The sequence below is a fragment of the Dermacentor silvarum genome, chromosome 5, assembly GCF_013339745.2.
Source record: "Dermacentor silvarum isolate Dsil-2018 chromosome 5, BIME_Dsil_1.4, whole genome shotgun sequence".
In the NCBI taxonomy this organism is placed as follows: Eukaryota; Metazoa; Arthropoda; class Arachnida; order Ixodida; family Ixodidae; genus Dermacentor; species Dermacentor silvarum.
This window is the reverse complement of record NC_051158.1, coordinates 31,377,616-31,395,813: the sequence shown is the minus strand read 5'-3', so window position 1 is coordinate 31,395,813 and position 18,198 is coordinate 31,377,616. Positions and strand designations below refer to the sequence as shown.

At 45.3% G+C, this 18,198-nt stretch overlaps 2 protein-coding genes across 2 annotated transcripts; one reads left to right on the top strand and one right to left on the bottom strand.

The window, feature by feature from the left end:
* Positions 1–8: 8 nt before the first annotated feature.
* On the bottom strand, positions 9–3,067 carry LOC119453234 (thioredoxin, mitochondrial). Its single transcript, XM_037715260.2, has 3 exons — positions 2,809–3,067; positions 2,374–2,497; positions 9–210 (listed from the first exon to the last, which is right to left on the bottom strand). Exons 1-3 carry the CDS (start codon positions 2,997–2,999, stop codon positions 94–96), a joined length of 432 nt encoding a protein of 143 aa, XP_037571188.1. The 5' UTR covers positions 3,000–3,067; the 3' UTR covers positions 9–93.
* Positions 3,068–4,320: 1,253 nt separating this feature from the next.
* LOC119453231 (serine hydroxymethyltransferase-like) lies at positions 4,321–18,183 on the top strand. The gene is given in 9 exon segments (XM_037715257.2): positions 4,321–4,896; positions 8,656–8,857; positions 10,254–10,260; positions 10,262–10,613; positions 11,180–11,392; positions 11,967–12,080; positions 13,533–13,655; positions 16,277–16,504; positions 17,470–18,183. Coding segments are annotated over 9 exon segments (1,452 nt in total). The 5' UTR covers positions 4,321–4,850; the 3' UTR covers positions 17,637–18,183.
* The last annotated feature ends 15 nt before the right edge of the window (positions 18,184–18,198 follow it).

The window sequence follows — 18,198 nt, the reverse complement described above, 5'->3', positions numbered from 1 at the left end:
ACTTGCAATGCAGTGTGCCAACCTTGTACAAGGGGACTTTATTTACAACACTTAACGAGAACAAACTACGGCGATGAATTACGGAGAATTGGATCACGCCCCGACGGCCTTGTCAAGAAAGCTATTGATCTGGTCCGGGTCCTTGAGACCCAAGAAACGGTCTGTCACTTGGCCGTCCTTGAACATGATCACGGCTGGGACAGCTTCAACCTGGAAAAACACGAGATGTCTTCAACTGCATACTTGCCATTAACTTTTTAAAATCTCAAGAACACAACACCGGAAGGTAGGGCTGGGGGCAAAAGCATGTTTTTGTTTAGTTTGTCCAGAGCGCATACCTTTTGTGGGATACATACGACTTTATTAAAGATGATTTACCTTAAGACGCAGCAAACTTACAAACAACATACTGTCTTTATATCACAGCAACCTTGCTTTTGGCTACTTCGCCTACTTCATCAACTTGTCTGAATAAACTTGCACAAAGCAGGTACCCCTCTGGTGTCCTTTCGCAATCAGAAGACCTCCATGGGTGTATGGTCAGAGACCTAAGAGCGAAACTTTTTCGCGTACAGAATTGGTTTTTCGTAAAGCCTTACGAAACATTCATAAAATAGTAGAACGAGCCCAAATTCATAAACCTTATGGAAATTTTCGGAGAGCTGGCAGCCATGCAAGTGCCACTGTTTCTTCCCTACAGCAAATCCCCAGTGATTTGAACTCCCAAGCCTGAGCTGTACTAGTCTTCGCAGTTCTCGCACAAAGCCGCATCCAACCCGTCCAAGCCACAGTTTCCTCGCTTGCTGAAAACTAGCCATGGTTGTCGACCTATCTCCTCTAGTCAAGAAAAGCAGTAAAATGTGCCAAGGTTGATGTAGTGGTGTACAGGTACTGGCCGAAATTTTTTGCTCTAGCGAACCTCCGAAAGCACTATAAGAAACGCTGTAGTGGCCGGCTCTAGCTTTTGACAGCCTGGGGTTCATTAAGGCAGATTTACACCCAGGTATAAGAGCGCTTTTGTGTTGCACCTTCATCGGAACGCAGCCACCGGAGCAGAGGATGGAACTAGTTACGTTATGCTTAGTGGCAGAACGCCACAGGGACTGAGCCACCGTGTCAGATTCTCCAGCTCTCGTTCTGTCTCTTACAGCTCCTACCCAAATATAACATGGGACAAGAGGAATAGCTTTTTTGTTGTTGTTGTTGCTGTTGTTCTCGGCAACCAATGCATCGATCTGATGAGGTCTGTTGCATTTAAAATAAAATGTTAAAAAATAACGACCGTAGGGAGCAAGCCTTTTATTTTGGCCTATTTTTTTTTTTTTGCACAGTAAATGCTGAATACTGCAAACTTAAAAAAATTTCTAACATCAAGTTTACAACTCTGTATCGTAGCAACAGAAAAGCATGTAGATTTTGTAAAATGCACTTATTGGGACATCTAAAGCCCGTTTCACATGGTGCGATTTTGCAGTGCGTTTTTCGCAGCTACGATTTCCGCATATGCGAAATTCGCAATTCCGTTTCACATGGATCTACGGCGGCTGCGTTTTTCGCATACTCGTTAAGCATTTTGACTGGCGACAACATATGAGCGAGCCGCCTCCTATTGGTCGTCTGTTTCCACCGCTACAGTGGCCACTAACGCATCTGCGTTTTTCGCAGAGAAGTTCAGCACGCCGAACATCGAAAAAACGCACGCACAAAGGGTCCAGCAGCCTATTTTCCTCAGCTGCGAATTCGCACGTGCGAATTCGCAGACAAAATCGCACCATGTGAAACGGGCTTAAAGAAGACAACATTGAAACTACTATTTTGTGAGTAGGGCTTTTGCAAAACTTTGTAACAATTTAGCTAACGCTGTAAACAAATATATCATATTTGTTGAGCTTCTTGTTGGGCTAGTTGGCTTCAATGATGAGACATGGTTTTTGGGGCCACGAGTGTATGGGAAAAATAGCAAGACAGAAGGAAGGAGCACTTGATCTTCTTCCTTTCCATTGTGCTACTAAAAACCATGTCTGTATCATATCTGTCCACTTTAAATGCTGCTCTAATGTAAGCAGTTTATAAAAGTTCTATGTTTGTTTTTGATGCAGAGGTTCAGATTTGTAATCTTTGGGCTTCTATTTTCTTGAAAAATTACCAATTTTCGGAAATTCTTGAAAAACTTGAAGCCCCACATGAAAAAAACTATGCTTCCCACAGGCGGCAGGATTAAGCTTTCTCAACTGTATGCCACTAAATTTAATTCAAATCGGTTGAGCAGTTGTTTAATCTCGTGAAACATTTTGTTTAACGAGAACGCGTATTCGAATAGGGTAACAGAAGTTGACCCTCGAGGTAGTGTTTCCTCTGAAGGTATTCACGCACCTCGTACTGAAAGGCAAGGTCAGCCTGCTCGTCGATGTCCACTTTGGCAAGGTCCAACTTGTCGCCCCTAGCGTCCACCGCAGCCTCCAAGCGAGGGGTCAGCATTTTGCAGGGCCCACACCAGCTGTAACGCGCAAAATTCGGGCAAGATAACGCGATCATCAGCTAACCGTTCAAAGGGAAATACAGTTTCACATCAGCCTCGAGTATTGCATCAGGATCGACCCCCCTGAACGCGTACGAAGGACGTAACGGTTACACGATAAGATCCCTCGACATATCCCTATAATTCAGTGTGTCACCATTTAACAACTTCTGGTATGTTAACAGAATGCCAATCAAGCGCACGTGTGGGCTCACGTGCTCAGCTAAACCATGAGCTAAGGACGTCACCACAGGCGTGACCACGAGACCGGAATGAGTGCTGTTTCTTACTTAGCGCGGAAGTTGACGACAACCGGTTTCTTGCTCTCTAGCACTTTAGACTTGAAGTCCTCCTTGTCTTGAATGGAAAACTGCGCTCTCGAAGCTTGGGCCGTGGAAATGCATCTCGCAGAGATAAATCCGGACTGTCGGCACAGACGCAATGATGCACGGACGAGCGCCATGTTTATTCGTCTGCTCATTGATTCCAGGCTTGGCAGACTATGTAGCCGAAAATCCTCTGCGGGGCCAAATGGTTTTGAATAAACGTAATCACTCTGATTTTTCTCGTCTGTAAACCTAAATTTAAACGTTAATGCCGCAGCTAGAATGGAAACGTTGAGCATAAGTTTGATAAAAACGACAAATTTTCAGTTTTATACGTAGCGTCAGTTCGCGCATGCGCAGAAGCTGCAGAAGATTACCAGCTTTAAGCTTTCGATGCAGTTCTGTTTGCGCTTTGTTGTTGTGGGGGCGAGGATTGTTCGCAATCAACGTCGTGAAACTCGTGCATGCACTAGCAGGCTGTCCGAGTTTTGCAGTTTCTTCCTTCCTTCGTGGAGTTTTGCTTCTTCCGCGATCATTGCCGATTCTTCGTTGCGCATGCGCGGAACTCATTCTGTAGCGTGGTTTCGGATTCGATTCACCCGAAGCACGCGTTTTCTGACGCATCTTTAAGTTTTCACTTGTCACTCCACAATGAATTAATGCTGCTGACTGTGGAGATGACTGTGACGTGATGATGCACATCTTGCGGTTGCTGGAGCAAGAGTTCTCCTCTGGATTCGCCAGTATAGTCTAGGTTTACAGTTTCTCCAAGCACAGCTAGCTCAATATGTGGCGCACGATGTTTTCTACGCCCAAATTCTCGGGAGCACCTCCGATTTTTGCCCTCGATTAAATGCAAAATAAGAGTAAAATATTATAATATAGTAAAATACGTAATACCCTTTCGTCGATCCTTCCATGGTGTCAACATGATGAATGCGTTCTAATGGGGCGCAAAACAGCACAGAGGCACGATTAAAGACGGTAGTCGCGCTGTATTTGTGCGGGGTTGCACAAGTTGTATGGGTGTTCTGTGGTTGCACCGTCAGACATATCCGCAACCATGAAGTTTCCTTCCTCCATAATCCGCAGCTTACGAAATGACTGAGAACAACTCGGTCTCCTAGGTACTTTTGGGCAAGTTTGCTCCCCAGAGGCCTCGGGCTACGTATGCGAATTGTGAATCACGTGGTGCGTCCACGTGGTCACGTGGTTTTGCATATTCGCGGTTTGTTTCGCTGCGACGTTTTTGCCGAAAAAGCGCGCGCCTTCAAACTAAATTGCTCCAACGCAAATATCTCGCTCCCCTGATATAACACTGCTGAATCTAGACACGTTGCGTGACATGGCGCACGGCGATCAATGTTACACAACTTGTTATCGTATCCTTCCAAAAGTTTGTGATACCGCCGCACCGAGTTGTGCATTTTTTTCCTTCTTTTCGCTTGAATGCGAAAGAGCGTAATAACAGCTGCAGTGTGAGACATCGTTTCGGTGCGACTGAATTTGTAAAGTTCAGACGTGGCGCTGCCGACGTCCGTGCCGCCGGGACGAATTCTACGGGGCGTCACGTACGTGTATGGTGTCACAAACTAGTTCGCGCTGAAAAGTTTCCGGGACCGATTTCCGCACGTGGTCAAGTTGGGCAGCAGGCAGCAGTTTGTGCCGCCGCGCCGCCCCAAACCGGTCAGAAGGGTAGCACTTTTTCTGTTAGCTACCCCGTCCGCTTGCTCGCGAGTTCGTTGTCCCGTGCCGACCCCGCCGAACCCGAAGGAGCAAGAAAACGCCTCGTATATATATCTAGGTTGTCATAATTGTCGTTACCGGAGCACGCCGGTTCGTGCAGAGCAGACGTCACTTCTTTCTCCACCTTCTCTCTTCCGCACACGTCAAAAAAGTCACTCGATCGCCTTTCTACGGAGCGCGCATCGGACGACACTTCGGCGGCGAAGCTAATTCCGTGTTTTTTTCAGCACCGTATTTCGAGCGCATTGAAGTTTGCAGCGATGTCGGCGGCTGGAGGTGACGCGTCATCGGTCCCCGTTCGAAACTGTAAGTATTTATGACAGCGTGAACCACGTACTTACTCAATTTTATGCTTTACTACCGACGAGTGAACTCAATGCGCGCGGACAATCGCGAGATCGACGGTAATGTGCGTAGCGCATATACCCATGCACTCAGAATTCATCGCGCATTTTCTCGTGTTAATTTGCTTCAATATATATCGCAACAATTAATCCATATGATAGCAGTCAGTGGATGTTAAAAAACGGTGCTTATATCCGTGCATTAATTGCCCCCGGCGTGTGATCTAACGTCGTACGTACTCCGTCAGGTTGCACCACCTGAAGTAATCGTCACAGCTTCAATGGTATCGCGCGTCATACTCCAGACGTGAAGTAATTGACTGACGGATTGGATCCATGTATTGATTACTGATACGTTCGTATATGTTCCGGCCGACGCGAAGTCTTTCAGGCATGCGTTAAAGGGGACAAGAGAAGGTCGCAAAATAACCAAACGACAGACAGGTCGCCGCACTGCTTCAGAGATTACGGGAAAAGCGCTTCGTCACTCATCGCGACTGACGTATCGCCCACCCTCTGGTTGTCGGTTCGTCTCGCCGCTGCGGAGATAAAGAGTGCCTCCTCTATCGGTACACGCGAAGGAGCGCGCGCGAGCGTGCGCGAGCTGATACGGAGATATCGGCTATCGCGCCGTGTCGACGTATGTGCCGGTCTTGCTTGCGTAGTGGTCTCGCCTTGGGCGTCTCGTGAGAGCTTCCCCCCTTTCGTAAGGCGAGCGAGATGGCAAGTATAATTGCGGCCTTGACTTTGCGCTCGGCACAACCACGCACGTGCTTTCGCAGTCGTTTCATGTTAGTTCGCCCAAAGTTCTTCCTTATAGTGTGTTTCGTGAAAGAGAAAGAAAAGATGCACCAACACACACACACACTGTTGACATTGTGCTTGGGAGCTACAGACATGCAGCTCGTGTCACAGAGGTATACACTCGGCCACAAAATAATTTACAGACCGTGAAATCTGGGGAAAAGCTGAATATCACCGCAGCCTTACAATGCAGCCTGGTATTTGCATTTCGGGCTTCAACTAGAATGCGTTATCAACAGTGTCGTGTACAGTTTTACTGGCTACTCACTGTTACAGGCTGCTCGGGAATCTGAAAGTTTTCTGAGATCCGGTGGTCCGTAAACTTTTGTGGCCGGTTGTACTTCCAGCAACTGTATCCTCAAGAAATGAGTAATTTTGGAAGAAAAAAAAAGCAATGTGCGGCCGTCAAGCTCAAACATTTGCATGCCTAGAGCGATTGGTTTCAGAATTTAAGGTGCCATGAAGTGGCCTCAGTTATCAAGGCAGTAACATATTTGTGCACATTTTCTCTTCACGTCTTTGGACAACATGTTTGTGAATTGTGAAACATGGACAACATGTCCATGTTTTGATGTACTGCTCGCAGGAGGCACGTGTGCACTACAAAAATTTAACACAGCGTATTAGGATCGAGTTTTGAGCACTTTATGCACGTCAGTATAATTTAAACCGCACTGTAGTTGTAAACAGATATTTGCCCGTTCAAGCTGTGGCTACGTGGTTTTGTGTTTGCCTATGATACGGTTTATTTATTTTGAAGCAAAGCTGACTGTGTCGACATTAAATGTAGACAGTATACAGCTTCTGATTCAATTACAATTGTGTCAGACTCAACCACAAAAATGCCATCTTACACGAAAAGATAGGACCTTATCACTCCTCAATAAAAGCACTGTTATCAGACCTAAACAGCAGCAGCCAAGCTTCCTCCTGTCATTGTATGTTACGTATACTGATTACAGAATAACCTATTGGACGCAGTGCCATGTTAATTTTCCGCATCTTAAAAGCTTTGAATTTGTTACATTTGAAACATCCTGCAGCATTTTGCCATAACGTGTGTGTAACAAATTGGAACCAATAAACCTAAGCTCGGGAAAGTGAAACTAGAGCTGCAACTCTTAGATCGTGTCGGTTCTGGAATTGTGGCCATCTTATCAGCCTGACGTTTATGGCGCGCTCCTGATAAGGGTCAGGCCAGACTGAAGAACCACTTATCAGGGCAAGCACAAGATCATCCCGACGGTCTTCGTTAGCCGTCACTCGGTGTGCGTGCTTGTTCCTGTGAAGTGGTGTCCGCACAGCTCCCGCTCACATTTTGCCATTTCTGAAGTGTTTTTGATCTATTCATATTTATGAGAATACCAGGTATGTACACTTAGGCAGTTTCAAGTTTTTCTCTTTTGCGGCCGCTGCTGGGGCTGTAGGTTTCGTTTTTTTATTCAGTGGTGAATGAGCATTGCGGTATTCTCTGTTCTGTTAACTTACATCTTTGACTTTCATCTGACTCTTTCAGATTAAAACTCAACATTGCTTACTCTTTGTAATAGTTCTATGAAGTGCCATGGTGAAATGTCAGAGGCTTTTGAAAGCTTACATCTATCTTGTGTACCACTGTTCAGCTGAATGGGAACTCTTCAGCCATTCCTTTTAAAAGACATTTGATCCTCTTGTGAAGGTAATAGTGTCAGCTAGCACGCTTATGAAGTTTCTTTGCGTAGAGGTTATGTATAGCATCATAGTTATTTTAAGCTCCAGCTTTGCTCTAATGTGAGCCGATTATACTGGTCTCTCCACTTGACGGTTGTTACCAGATGTCGTTTCAGCAAGTCACTTTTGATTCCCACTTAAGTGTTTTTCGGGGTATCCTTATCATGTGTTGTGCAAGCTCTTCTATTCTTAGGTTACTACCCTGATTGCACCCACTTCAACTTTACATTTCTAGAATGTCTGCTGCATTCTTTCGGCATCTTGAATCTCAATTTCTTCATTATGGTGTGACCAGGCTCAACTATGGAAGATAATTATTTGCTTACACTAAACCATAAGTCTCGTGACATGTAGTAAAGGTCACTATAGCAAAAGTAACTTTCATAAAGGGTTGTCTTTTTTTGTGAATTGCATGTTTAGTTTTTAACTGATTGATCTTATTGCATGTTCACCTTCATTTAGGATCTAGCCACCAAGGCGAGGGATTTAGTTTAGGGTTTTGTGTACCAATAAATGCACGAATCATGTTTACACTCACATGCCTACACAACAGACCTTTGCTATGAAATGACTCGTGTAGTTCAGTACCATTCTCTATTGAGAGTAGCTTTGGGGTAGACAACTACGATTAACAATTAAGTCAAAATTTTGGGGAAGTTTATATGATCTGGTTTCATAATGAAAAAAATTGCTGACTGAGTCAAAGCGTAAAGGGAGAGATGTTTTGGAGGGTTCCTTGGTCGCTACTTAGGAAGGCGTACATAGTGGCCAAAAAGCTTGGGTAAGGGCTCTGTCCTTTTATACCTTAGGCTTATGTGGTGACTAAGTAACCCGTAAGGGCTCCACAGTGTCTTTTTGTTGACACCTTGACTTGGCCATTGACAGCAATGATTTCATTGGGGACAGTTCTTATTGAAAGGAGGAAATTTCCGTCCACCCGTAAGAAAAACAAAGCTACAAAGGAAACCCGTACGGGTTTCTTGGAAAGCTTTGCAGTTGAAGAAAAATTCCCAAACCAGGACGTAGTTTTCTTCAACTGAGAAGCGTTCTTTCTGAGAAACGCGTATTGGTTACCTTTGTAGGTTCATGCTACTTACGGGCGGATGACAATTTTTCCCTTTCATGGACTTTCCTCCACTTTGTGAGCTTCTGCAGAACTCATTTGCCATAGTTCTCACCGGTTTCACTCATACATGCACTTTTTCAGACTCGGCCATGGAGCCTGGATTTATGCAACAGCCTTTAGAGAAGTGCGATGAAGAGCTTCACCAGCTTGTGTTGAAGGAGAAGCAGCGGCAGCTGCGTGGCCTTGAGATGATCGCCTCCGAGAACTTCACTAGTCTGGCAGTCACCCAGTGCCTTGGGACCTGCCTCACCAACAAGTACTCAGAGGGGTACCCTGGGCAAAGGTGAGGCCATGCCTTAGTAGTCTTTGTTTGTTTGTTTAATTGTTTGTTTGTTTCATTGTTTGGTTAGTTTGTTAGTTTGTTTGTTCAATTTGGGGGATTTTTCATATATGTGTGGTTACAAGATCCAAAAACAGTTTCACATCATTTGAAATCTCGAGGTGAAATTTGTGGGGCTTGTTATGGAAATCTGAAACAAGCATTTAGTGTGAAACAGCGCTTTTAATGTCCCAACATTTTCTCTGGGTTTGTCCTTGACTTTGAAGGGAAACTGTCTGGCATCTTTTGGCAGACTGTTAGAACATTTGGTACTTCAAAATGTGATTTAGCGCTAGCGATGACAACACTAGGGCAAAGAAGACGGAACAAACGTGGGACGAACAAATTGTAAAGTATGAAACAACTGGCCCAACAGTGCGTTGTGTTTAAAAGAATACGATTGCAGAGATTATGTGTGCAATCCTTGAACATGCATCCTTGTTGAAAACTCCACGTGCAGAGGATTGTTTTTCCGTGTCGGGAGATGATGATGCAGTAGGACATTTTTGTTGGGCAACTACACGCGATGTCCGAACCCTGTTTTTCTCTTGCTTAAAGGGGCTGGGCGTCCGGACTCTTTGAACATTGTAGATGAACCTGTCCAGTAGCTAGAGATTGCTTCCTTGAATACCTGAGCCAAATATTTATTCCTGCATGCACAGCAGGGAGCCTACAGCTTTGCTCAAAAGTTTGTGCTTGCTCTCTGTCTTAGTTCACGCCAGTTTTCATCCTTATTGTGACGCATCATTAACAGTATTACTATTGGCTGGATTTCTCGTGCATTTGGGGGGGAAGAAGTAGAGAAATCTTATGATGGGGGGGGGGGGGGGGTGATGATGATCTCTAATGGCATAACTTTTGAAATGGGGTGTTGACAAATAGACACCTACCCTCTTTGAGCTAACCAGGTTTTACTACATTAGTTGCCTAAATTTGTAACTACACGGCTCTATCTCTTCACTGCTTTTTTTTTTTTTTTTTTTTGTACGCCAATACTCTAAACGCCTCTTGCTTATCTTGACTGCCGATTAGTCAATGCCCCCATCCGCTTTTTGCCCCAGTGCTTCTGGAAGGTAGACCTTCCGTATGGTACTGACTGGGGGAATTTTCTTGACATTCCATTTCAATGTGCTGAATTGTCTCCAGACTTTTCTCTGAGTGGTCAGGCAGTGGCACTATCTTTTGGACGATAACAATGCCCCAGTGCTGATACTGCAGCCTCCGAAATAGAGCAGTGTAACATACCTAATCCTGGAAGCCATGTCAGTATTGGAGCTGAGCATAAAAGCTGCGCACACTGTGATCGTCACATCTTATTTGCTGCTGACCATGCACTGCAACGTGCCAATCCCGTTGGCAGGTACTACTGGTGGCAACGAGTTCATCGACGAAATCGAACTCATGTGCCAGAAGCGAGCCCTGGAGGCGTACCGTCTGGACCCCCAGCTCTGGGGCGTCAACGTGCAGCCCTACTCTGGGTCTCCAGCAAACTTCGCCGTCTACACGGGCGTCGTCGAACCACACGGACGGATCATGGGCCTGGACCTGCCCGACGGGGGCCACCTGACCCACGGCTTCTTCACCGACAAGAAGAAGATCTCGGCGACGTCCATCTTCTTCGAGTCGATGCCGTACAAGGTGAACCCGCAGACGGGCCTCATCGACTACGACAAGCTGCAGCAGACAGCTGCTCTGTTCAAGCCCAAGCTCATTATTGCCGGTGCGTGAGAATGTGTTGCTGCGATGAGCAGTTACACATTAGATTACACAGATGTTACATTACACAATGTTACATTACACACAGACAACACTGTGATAATGTTAACGAAGGATGCGATGGCTGGTTAGGCGTGCACTGCAGCATGTGTGGTCCTAAAAACGCAGGTCTTGGGAAACTTCAGAAATGTAACATAACATTTATGGTATTCAATGCAGAAACCTTAAGCGCAACGAGCAGCAGAGGAGACATGCACAAGCACTACTTTCAACAATGATTTATTAGAAGCTGGATCACGGTGTTTTTATACCCGAGACAATATCAAGCATGCGCAAGCTATGAGCCAGCAAGGAATGACAGTTCCTTCCTCGATGAGGATTTCAAAGGAGTAGTAACGCACTCTTGGCCAAGTTTATCTATTCAATTCAATTATCAATCTCATCATTTCATTTTTATACCTGTGCACTACAAAGTATTCATAAAATACGCAAACCTATAAGCGAACACAACGCATTAATGCACATCACTTCTTTGCCCTTGAAAAATAAGGTCGGTACCGTCGCATGCAGGCGTGAGCTGCTACCCCCGTCATCTGGACTACAAGCGGTTCCGCGAGATCGCCAACGAGAACAACTCTCTGCTGATGGCTGACATGGCTCACGTTAGTGGCCTGGTGGCCGCGCAGGTGGCGCCCAACCCTTTCGAGTACTGCGACATTGTCACAACCACCACACACAAGACCCTGCGGGGACCCCGGGCAGGGCTCATCTTCTTCCGCAAAGGTAGAGTATTCATTCATTCATTCATTCATTCATTCATTCATTCATTTAGTAGACAGTACAATACAACATAGGGTGAGTGGGAGGAAATGTTCCTTTCTCGCATTTGATGTTCTGGTTTCAGATAGTGCAGTCAACTTGCATGTTCTAAGTGGATTGACAAGTTATCCAAGTTCTAAGTTCCAAGATTGTCATCAGTCAACTCTGGGTAACTTGTGTCTATTCCTTGAGTCTTATCTATGAGTTGCACTTCAAGTTCCTCTGAATCTGACATTATTTTACTCGTCAAACCATGGTCAGTGTAACGCAAAATTTCTTTTGACCAAATTCACTTTCATTCTTATCATACACACTAGAGTTAGCACGACCTAACAGTTATTTTTAGCCGATTCTATTCCATCCCTGTCGCAGGCCGTTTCAAGCCTGCCAGTTCTGATTACGACATAGGCAGGGCATTGCTATAAGGTCGATGACAAAGTGCAAAAAGGATTATGGTTGGAACAGAATCGTTAAGTTATCGCAGCTCGATATTTGTACGGAGTCATTTCGGGACAAGCACATTTCTGCTTTCTTGCAGGCGTGCGGTCTGAATCAAAGACCGGCGTGAAGGTCATGTATGACCTCGAAGAGAAGATCAAGCAGGCTGTTTTCCCGGGACTCCAGGGTGGACCCCACAACAATGTCATTGCAGGTACTGTGCCTATGCGTCGTTATTTCTTGTAGTAGTTCTATATGTAGAGAGAGACTGTAAGTACTGATAGGACATTTCTGACGTGTCTTCTTTCTTTTTTTTGAAGGTGATATGAACGTGAAAACCCTCTGAACCCTAATAAAGAATGTACTGCCTAGCATCAGAGTACCCCTAAATAATTTGCTATGATACTTGTTTCTACGAACCAGATTCAATTTTGGTATATGAGATGGGGATGCCTCATGACATGCTGGCTTTGTTCTCACTGTGACTGCTATCGAGAGCTTATTGTGCTCAGAGTCGCAACCCTGTGTCTAGAGAACCACACACACTGCTTTATTTCCAGTATAAGCGGATACAGCCTCCCCTCACCCCCCCCCCCCCTTTTCCCTTCTTCTCCTCTTGGTAAGACAACACTGACATGCTACTTGAGTGCCTGCCACAACAAGACAGAACCTAAACACACACTGGTTTATGTCCAGTAGGCCCGTGTAAGACAACACCCTGCCACATTGGCGGTTCCAAGCTGGTAGTCATTGGCAGTCAGCTGCCACAGGCCGAGCACATCCCCCCAAAAAATGTGTGCAGCACTCCTTATTTCATTATGAGCCACGTTGTCATACCTAGAGCTTTGCTTGCTACACCAGGTCACCAAATTTTCCTCTGTGTCGCAATAATGTCGATGACGTGAGGTCCAGCGTTTTCAGAAATAGTAGTCCTCGGCCAGTTCTAATCGGTTCATATGAGGGCTCACGTGGCAATAATGAAAGGTGATCAACAGTGTTTTATCCTCTGTTTCTCTTGATGCAGCTGTAAGTCTGTTTCGTTCAGCCCTAGTATCGCTGTCAGAGCATTCTGAAACGGCCTGTCAAATTACTTCATACTACATAGCTTGCACGTTTGGGACAGAGCCAGGATTCCCATTACGTCATGCACGTCCCTAGTATCGCCGTCGGAGCACTCTGGAGTGCCCAGTCAAATATATTTCGGCTTTCAGACTTGGAGTCAGGTTCTGAGTTAAGTGTAGCATACAAGGTTACGGGCAGCTCATAGAAAGGGAAGACATAAGCACCACTGGCTTCTTATTAATGCGAAAGCATTATATGGCTCATGAGGTGGAAAATCGGGCGTTGGCTTGACCACAATGGTCCAAGTGAGCCAGTCGAGGCAGTTGGTGACGTGAATTAAGGCAAAGTTAATTAAGGCACAGTTTAATTAAGCTAGAGTTTGTTACGGCACTCGAACCTTCAACCTTTGGTGTTAATTAAGGTACAGTTATTTAAGGTGTAGTTAATTAAGGCACAGTTTTTAATTAAGCTAGAGTTCATTCCGCCACTCGAACCCACGACCATTGGTGGGAGTCGAACCCTCGACCTTTGGTGGTCGCAATGCTTTTGCATTAATCCACGTAGGGATAACTAAGTGCCCCTTGAATTTTTTGTTTTGTTTCAGGCATCGCAGCTGCGCTCAAGCAGGCCAGCACCCCCGAGTTCAAGGCCTACCAGGAGCAGGTCGTCAAGAACGCCAAGACTCTTGCCAAGGAACTTCAGGACCGTGGCTACTCATGCGTCTCAGGTTCGTAATGCCACCTGTCACCGCAAACCCCATTGCATAAACAGCTGAAAGCATGTGTCCTTTTTCTCTAGAAGATGCTTCTGATCAAAAACGTTTTCGGTGCAGGGATTCAAGAGGGAAAAAAAACGAATTTGTCAAAGCGAAGACATCCGCGCTGGTGTAGTACTGAAACCTCGTTATATCGAAGTCAACATTGACATTGAAAATACTTTCGTTATATCCTGCGTTCATTAAAACTAGAGGCTTTCTTTTGGTGCACATGCTTAGCCTGCTCTATGCGATTGGTACAGTGCGTTATCGTTACAATAAAGGATTTTGGAGGTCCCAAGCACTTCGTTATGAAGGTGTTTGACTGTACCTATTTTTGTTCGCAAGTTATAAATTTGTAAACTTCGTGCTTTAGCTGTTTCTTTTTTTACCTTGTTGATTTTTGACAATCCTTGTAAAAAAAAAAAATCGAGGCCCTGAATTAAAATTCTGCTTGCTATGATCGGTTGAATTCAGTTTCCTCTCTTAATTAATTGTGACAAACTTTTTGAAATTAGTGCACTGGTTGTCTAACGTGAACATTTCTGCTTTTTCTGTTTAAATTTATCAGGAATTTTTCCCCGGCTATACGCTGTTGCCACATTATCGCTTGGCTCGGTACATGCCTACATGTATCGGAACTTTCCCGAATGTTGTCGCCAATTCTATAGCGAGAGTATCTTGCCTAATTAGATTTAGCACGCAACACGAATACTAGTGTACATTCTGGAACACACGCGAGCACTAGCGATTGTGCTGGAATGTGCGACAAGTTGCACACAAATAGCCGACCACCTCGACCTGTAGATGAGATTTCAACGACTGACGTCTGTGCTCTCCTCTATCATTTTTCCTCGGGCATCACTCGATTTTTGTGGGCATAAGTTTTGCCCAATTAAGCGTTAAATTTGTGACTCGCAGTTTTGCTTCTGTCTGGTTCTTCACCGTCACTACGTGACAGTATGCACAAGGTAAGACTTTGCACATAAACAAAGGTGTAGTTCACAGGACCTGGTTATGCTCCGTGTCTCATACGAAACTCAAAACTGTCTTTGTAAGAAGTACAAATTCAGGTTAGCACCAAGATCTTCTACCTTCCCTTGCTCAGAAAGCGTTTAGGCCGTAGTCTACATTCTCCATCTCAGATCACGAGGTTTTGCGGCACACTATGCTTGCACAGTCTTTGAAGTGCGTGTGCCATCCGATAACAAGAGGTGGCTGTGTAACACAAGCGCTATCTGGAGTGTGTCGTTTTGTGGTTTCTGATGCAGTGCCAGCAGTGTAACCACCCTGTATGTGATCTGAATCCTTTCCGTGTTTGCTCGCACGTTAGCCTTGCACATTGCTTGCGGGGGAAGCGAGTTTGCCGAATACGTAGGTAACCATAGATAAGGACATCGTTATCTGAAACCCTGGACGCTTATCTGGTGTTTGTCCTGCCCCTCTATCGTGGAGCTCTTCTTTATCTCTGGGTGGAGGTTCCTATGCAGTGTATTTAACCCGTAAAAGCTAAGTACCACTGATAACACCGAGAGAGAGTAAGATCGTGATTGCAGGAGTGTGAATGTTTTTTTTTTCCCCCTTTTTTTTCCCCCATACTTGTAAACCACACCAAAGTGAAAACAGAGACGACAGAGGAGACAGCAACACAGCGCTCCTATGTCACCTTTTCTATTGTCTCGCATGTTGGTACTGTACGGAATGCCATACCGACTGGCCCTCTTGAGCTTCAGAAATTCACTGCAATACAGCATATCTGCATAATTTCGTGTGAAATTGCACAATGAGCAATTCAATGCTTCAGTATCTGCTTGCCTGCACTTTCTGTTGTTGGTGGATAAAAATCTATGCGCTTATCATTTCAGTCTTACATTTGTTGGCCTGCAACACCCAGCAGCCCTGCGCGATTGCTGTGCAGGATGCCACAAAACTTTCCTATGCTAGAAAACCCAGCTCAGTGCTGAAATGTTTTGTCTTTATTGGCTTTTATTGTCATCATTAGTCCATTGAAGCCTAGTGCAGATCAAAGCTCTGTATGCTCTCCAGTTACCTCATTCGAGGCTCTAATATTGCTTTGATAGAGAGTGCCAGGGACCTAATATGCGCCGTAGTTTCAAAAGGCATTGACAGATTGTTGCCATATTTGCCTTGTACATGGCCATTTCATCCCTCTATGCTCTACAGTGTAAGGAGCCATTGTCATTGCAACAGGGGCTTTGTAGTTTGACCAATGCAAGGTCAAGCACTTGATTACTTGTTTGATTACCTTCAATCAATTGGCTTCCTCTCAGAACTTTAGGTGTTAGTTTGACTAAGTATAAAAAGCCAGAAGTAGATTCAAGGCGACTCATTTTTCTGGACAAGTAGGACTCAAAAGTGAAATGAAGATTTCAAGTGGTATTATTTTATTATATTTTAATTACATTTTTTTGCTTTTTTCTGCCCTCCTTCTTCTAGGGCCTCTCGCTCTCTCTCCTCTACCCACTCCCTTGCAAACCTGTTTTTTAGGCTCTCTATCTAATATTACCACACCTACCTGCATGCTATCTTGTAGATCTTTGCATGTGGCACTCATGCGCCCGCAACTCTCGCAGGGGGCACAGACAACCACTTAGTCTGGGTCGACCTACGACCCACGGGCCTCAACGGATCGCGTGCGGAGCGCGTGCTCGAGCTCATGTCCATCGCCTGCAACAAGAACACCGTGCCCGGCGATAAGAGTGCGCTCAACCCTGGCGGCATCCGCCTGGGCACCCCCGCTCTCACCACGCGGGGCCTCAAGGAGAATGACATCGTCAAGGTGGCTGAATTCATCCACAAAGGTAGGAGCGTGCGTCGCCATTTTCACTGCAAACAAGCGCTAGCTATGAACAAGGAAGTGGGTCGAACGTGGCCATTCGTTTATCCATCCATTTGCAACAGATGGCAGCTGCGCTGTTGTGCTGAGGCTCGCGATGCCAGAGTCGGAACCGGGTATTGTTGGGGGGGGGGGGGGGGGGGGCGGTTCCATATAGTTCACATTAGTCAAACTCGCAGACAGCATTTTGTCTTTGCACGCAATAGCTTTGAGGCCAAAGCTTCTCAGTTGTATTAGATTGCCAAGTAGTACCGATCGATTTTCGCTTTTGGTTTCCTCGTCTTCAGCACTGTTGTGCCCGAAAAGCGAGAATCTTTACGAAAAAGTTTCATAATATTACTGCCTGTTTTGCCTCATAACAAAAAACAAAAATAATTAAATATTTAGGCAACAAGGCACGCCGTGTTCTGTAATAGTACAACCTTGATATCACTTTTACAGAGACAAAAATAAATTGTGCATCAGAATGTGCTTCCTTTTTTTGACATGATCTTTGAATGATAGCAAGTCCTACTAGGCTTATGGATGCTGGAAATCACTATGCATTCTTAAAGAATTCAATGTTTTAGCGCTCATACTGCATGGTTGAGGTTAGACTAGAAAGAGCAAAGGTCCTTGATGCCATTTATTTGTTGCAAACGGAGTGCACAGCCCGAGAACAACTGAATTCACGACTGCACAGGAGGGGATATTGTCCGAGATACTCATTTTTTTCAGCGTTCCCGTCATTTCGACATCTCTGGGCTGTGGCCATACACAAGCACCAGCACTGCCGTACAAGCTTTCCGCAAATACTGAAAGTAATAGCACGAAATGATATTGTGTAGTTATTACTACAAGAGCAGCAGTGAAGCTTGGGACTGGTAGAGGCCTTTGTCCTGCAATGGTCCCAAGTAGGCTGATGATCATGACCTTTTTGTGGGTTTTCAGGGCTGTCCCTCGCCCTGGAAGTCAAGGCCAACTCGGGGCCAACCCTGAAGGACTTCAAGGCAAAGCTCGAGACGGATCCGGTCTATGTGGAGCGGATAAACCAGCTCCGCGAGGAAGTGGAAGCCTTCGCGCTCACTTTCTTCATGCCCGGCTATGTGGATGTCTGAGCAGAGACAGCGTTCGTCGCTCATTCCGCATTTGTTTCAACGTAGCCGTCTTGTCTGCTTCCTCGTTTTTGTCACCAAGCGTGCTTCGAAATTATTGTACAGCAGGATTGCAAACCAAGGCTGCTGCGTGACGCTAAGGCAACGCTGTTGAAGGAGATGGTTTTCGTGTACATATTTGCAATGTCCTTATTTGGTGTTTACTGCGCGAATTCTTTTTCACATCTCGCACTGGATTTCTATGCATGTGCGCTGACAAAAGTTGACATCACATCCGTTCACGCACAACAGCCAATATTTAAGTTATTGGTACCCAGCATACAGCAATACACAAGTTGCTACAATGATTTTAGACAAATTCGCGAGGTTTTTTAACTGCCGTTGTCAGCAGCTGCGCAGCAATATGTTTGGGACCACAAGTTATTGTGCTCTCATGGTGCCAAGCCCGTCGACTGTGTTGTTATGCATGCAAGAGTTGGTGAGAGTATGTGTCAAATTGTTTATTTTTGCTACGGAACAAAATAAATACTTCATTTTCTTCCACACAGAAGGCTCTGGGTCAGTG

What these genes read in the sequence shown, in the direction of transcription:
- LOC119453234 (XM_037715260.2), bottom strand. Translation starts at nt 2,999, where the DNA reads ATGAGCAGACGAATAAACATGGCGCTCGTCCGTGCATCATTGCGTCTG. An exon ending in GTCGTCAACTTCCGCGCTAA is followed by an intron (nt 2,498 to 2,808) that starts GTAAGAAACAGC and finishes TGCGCGTTACAG; the next exon opens with CTGGTGTGGGCCCTGCAAAA. An exon ending in ACCTTGCCTTTCAGTACGAG is followed by an intron (nt 211 to 2,373) that starts GTGCGTGAATAC and finishes GTGTTTTTCCAG; the next exon opens with GTTGAAGCTGTCCCAGCCGT.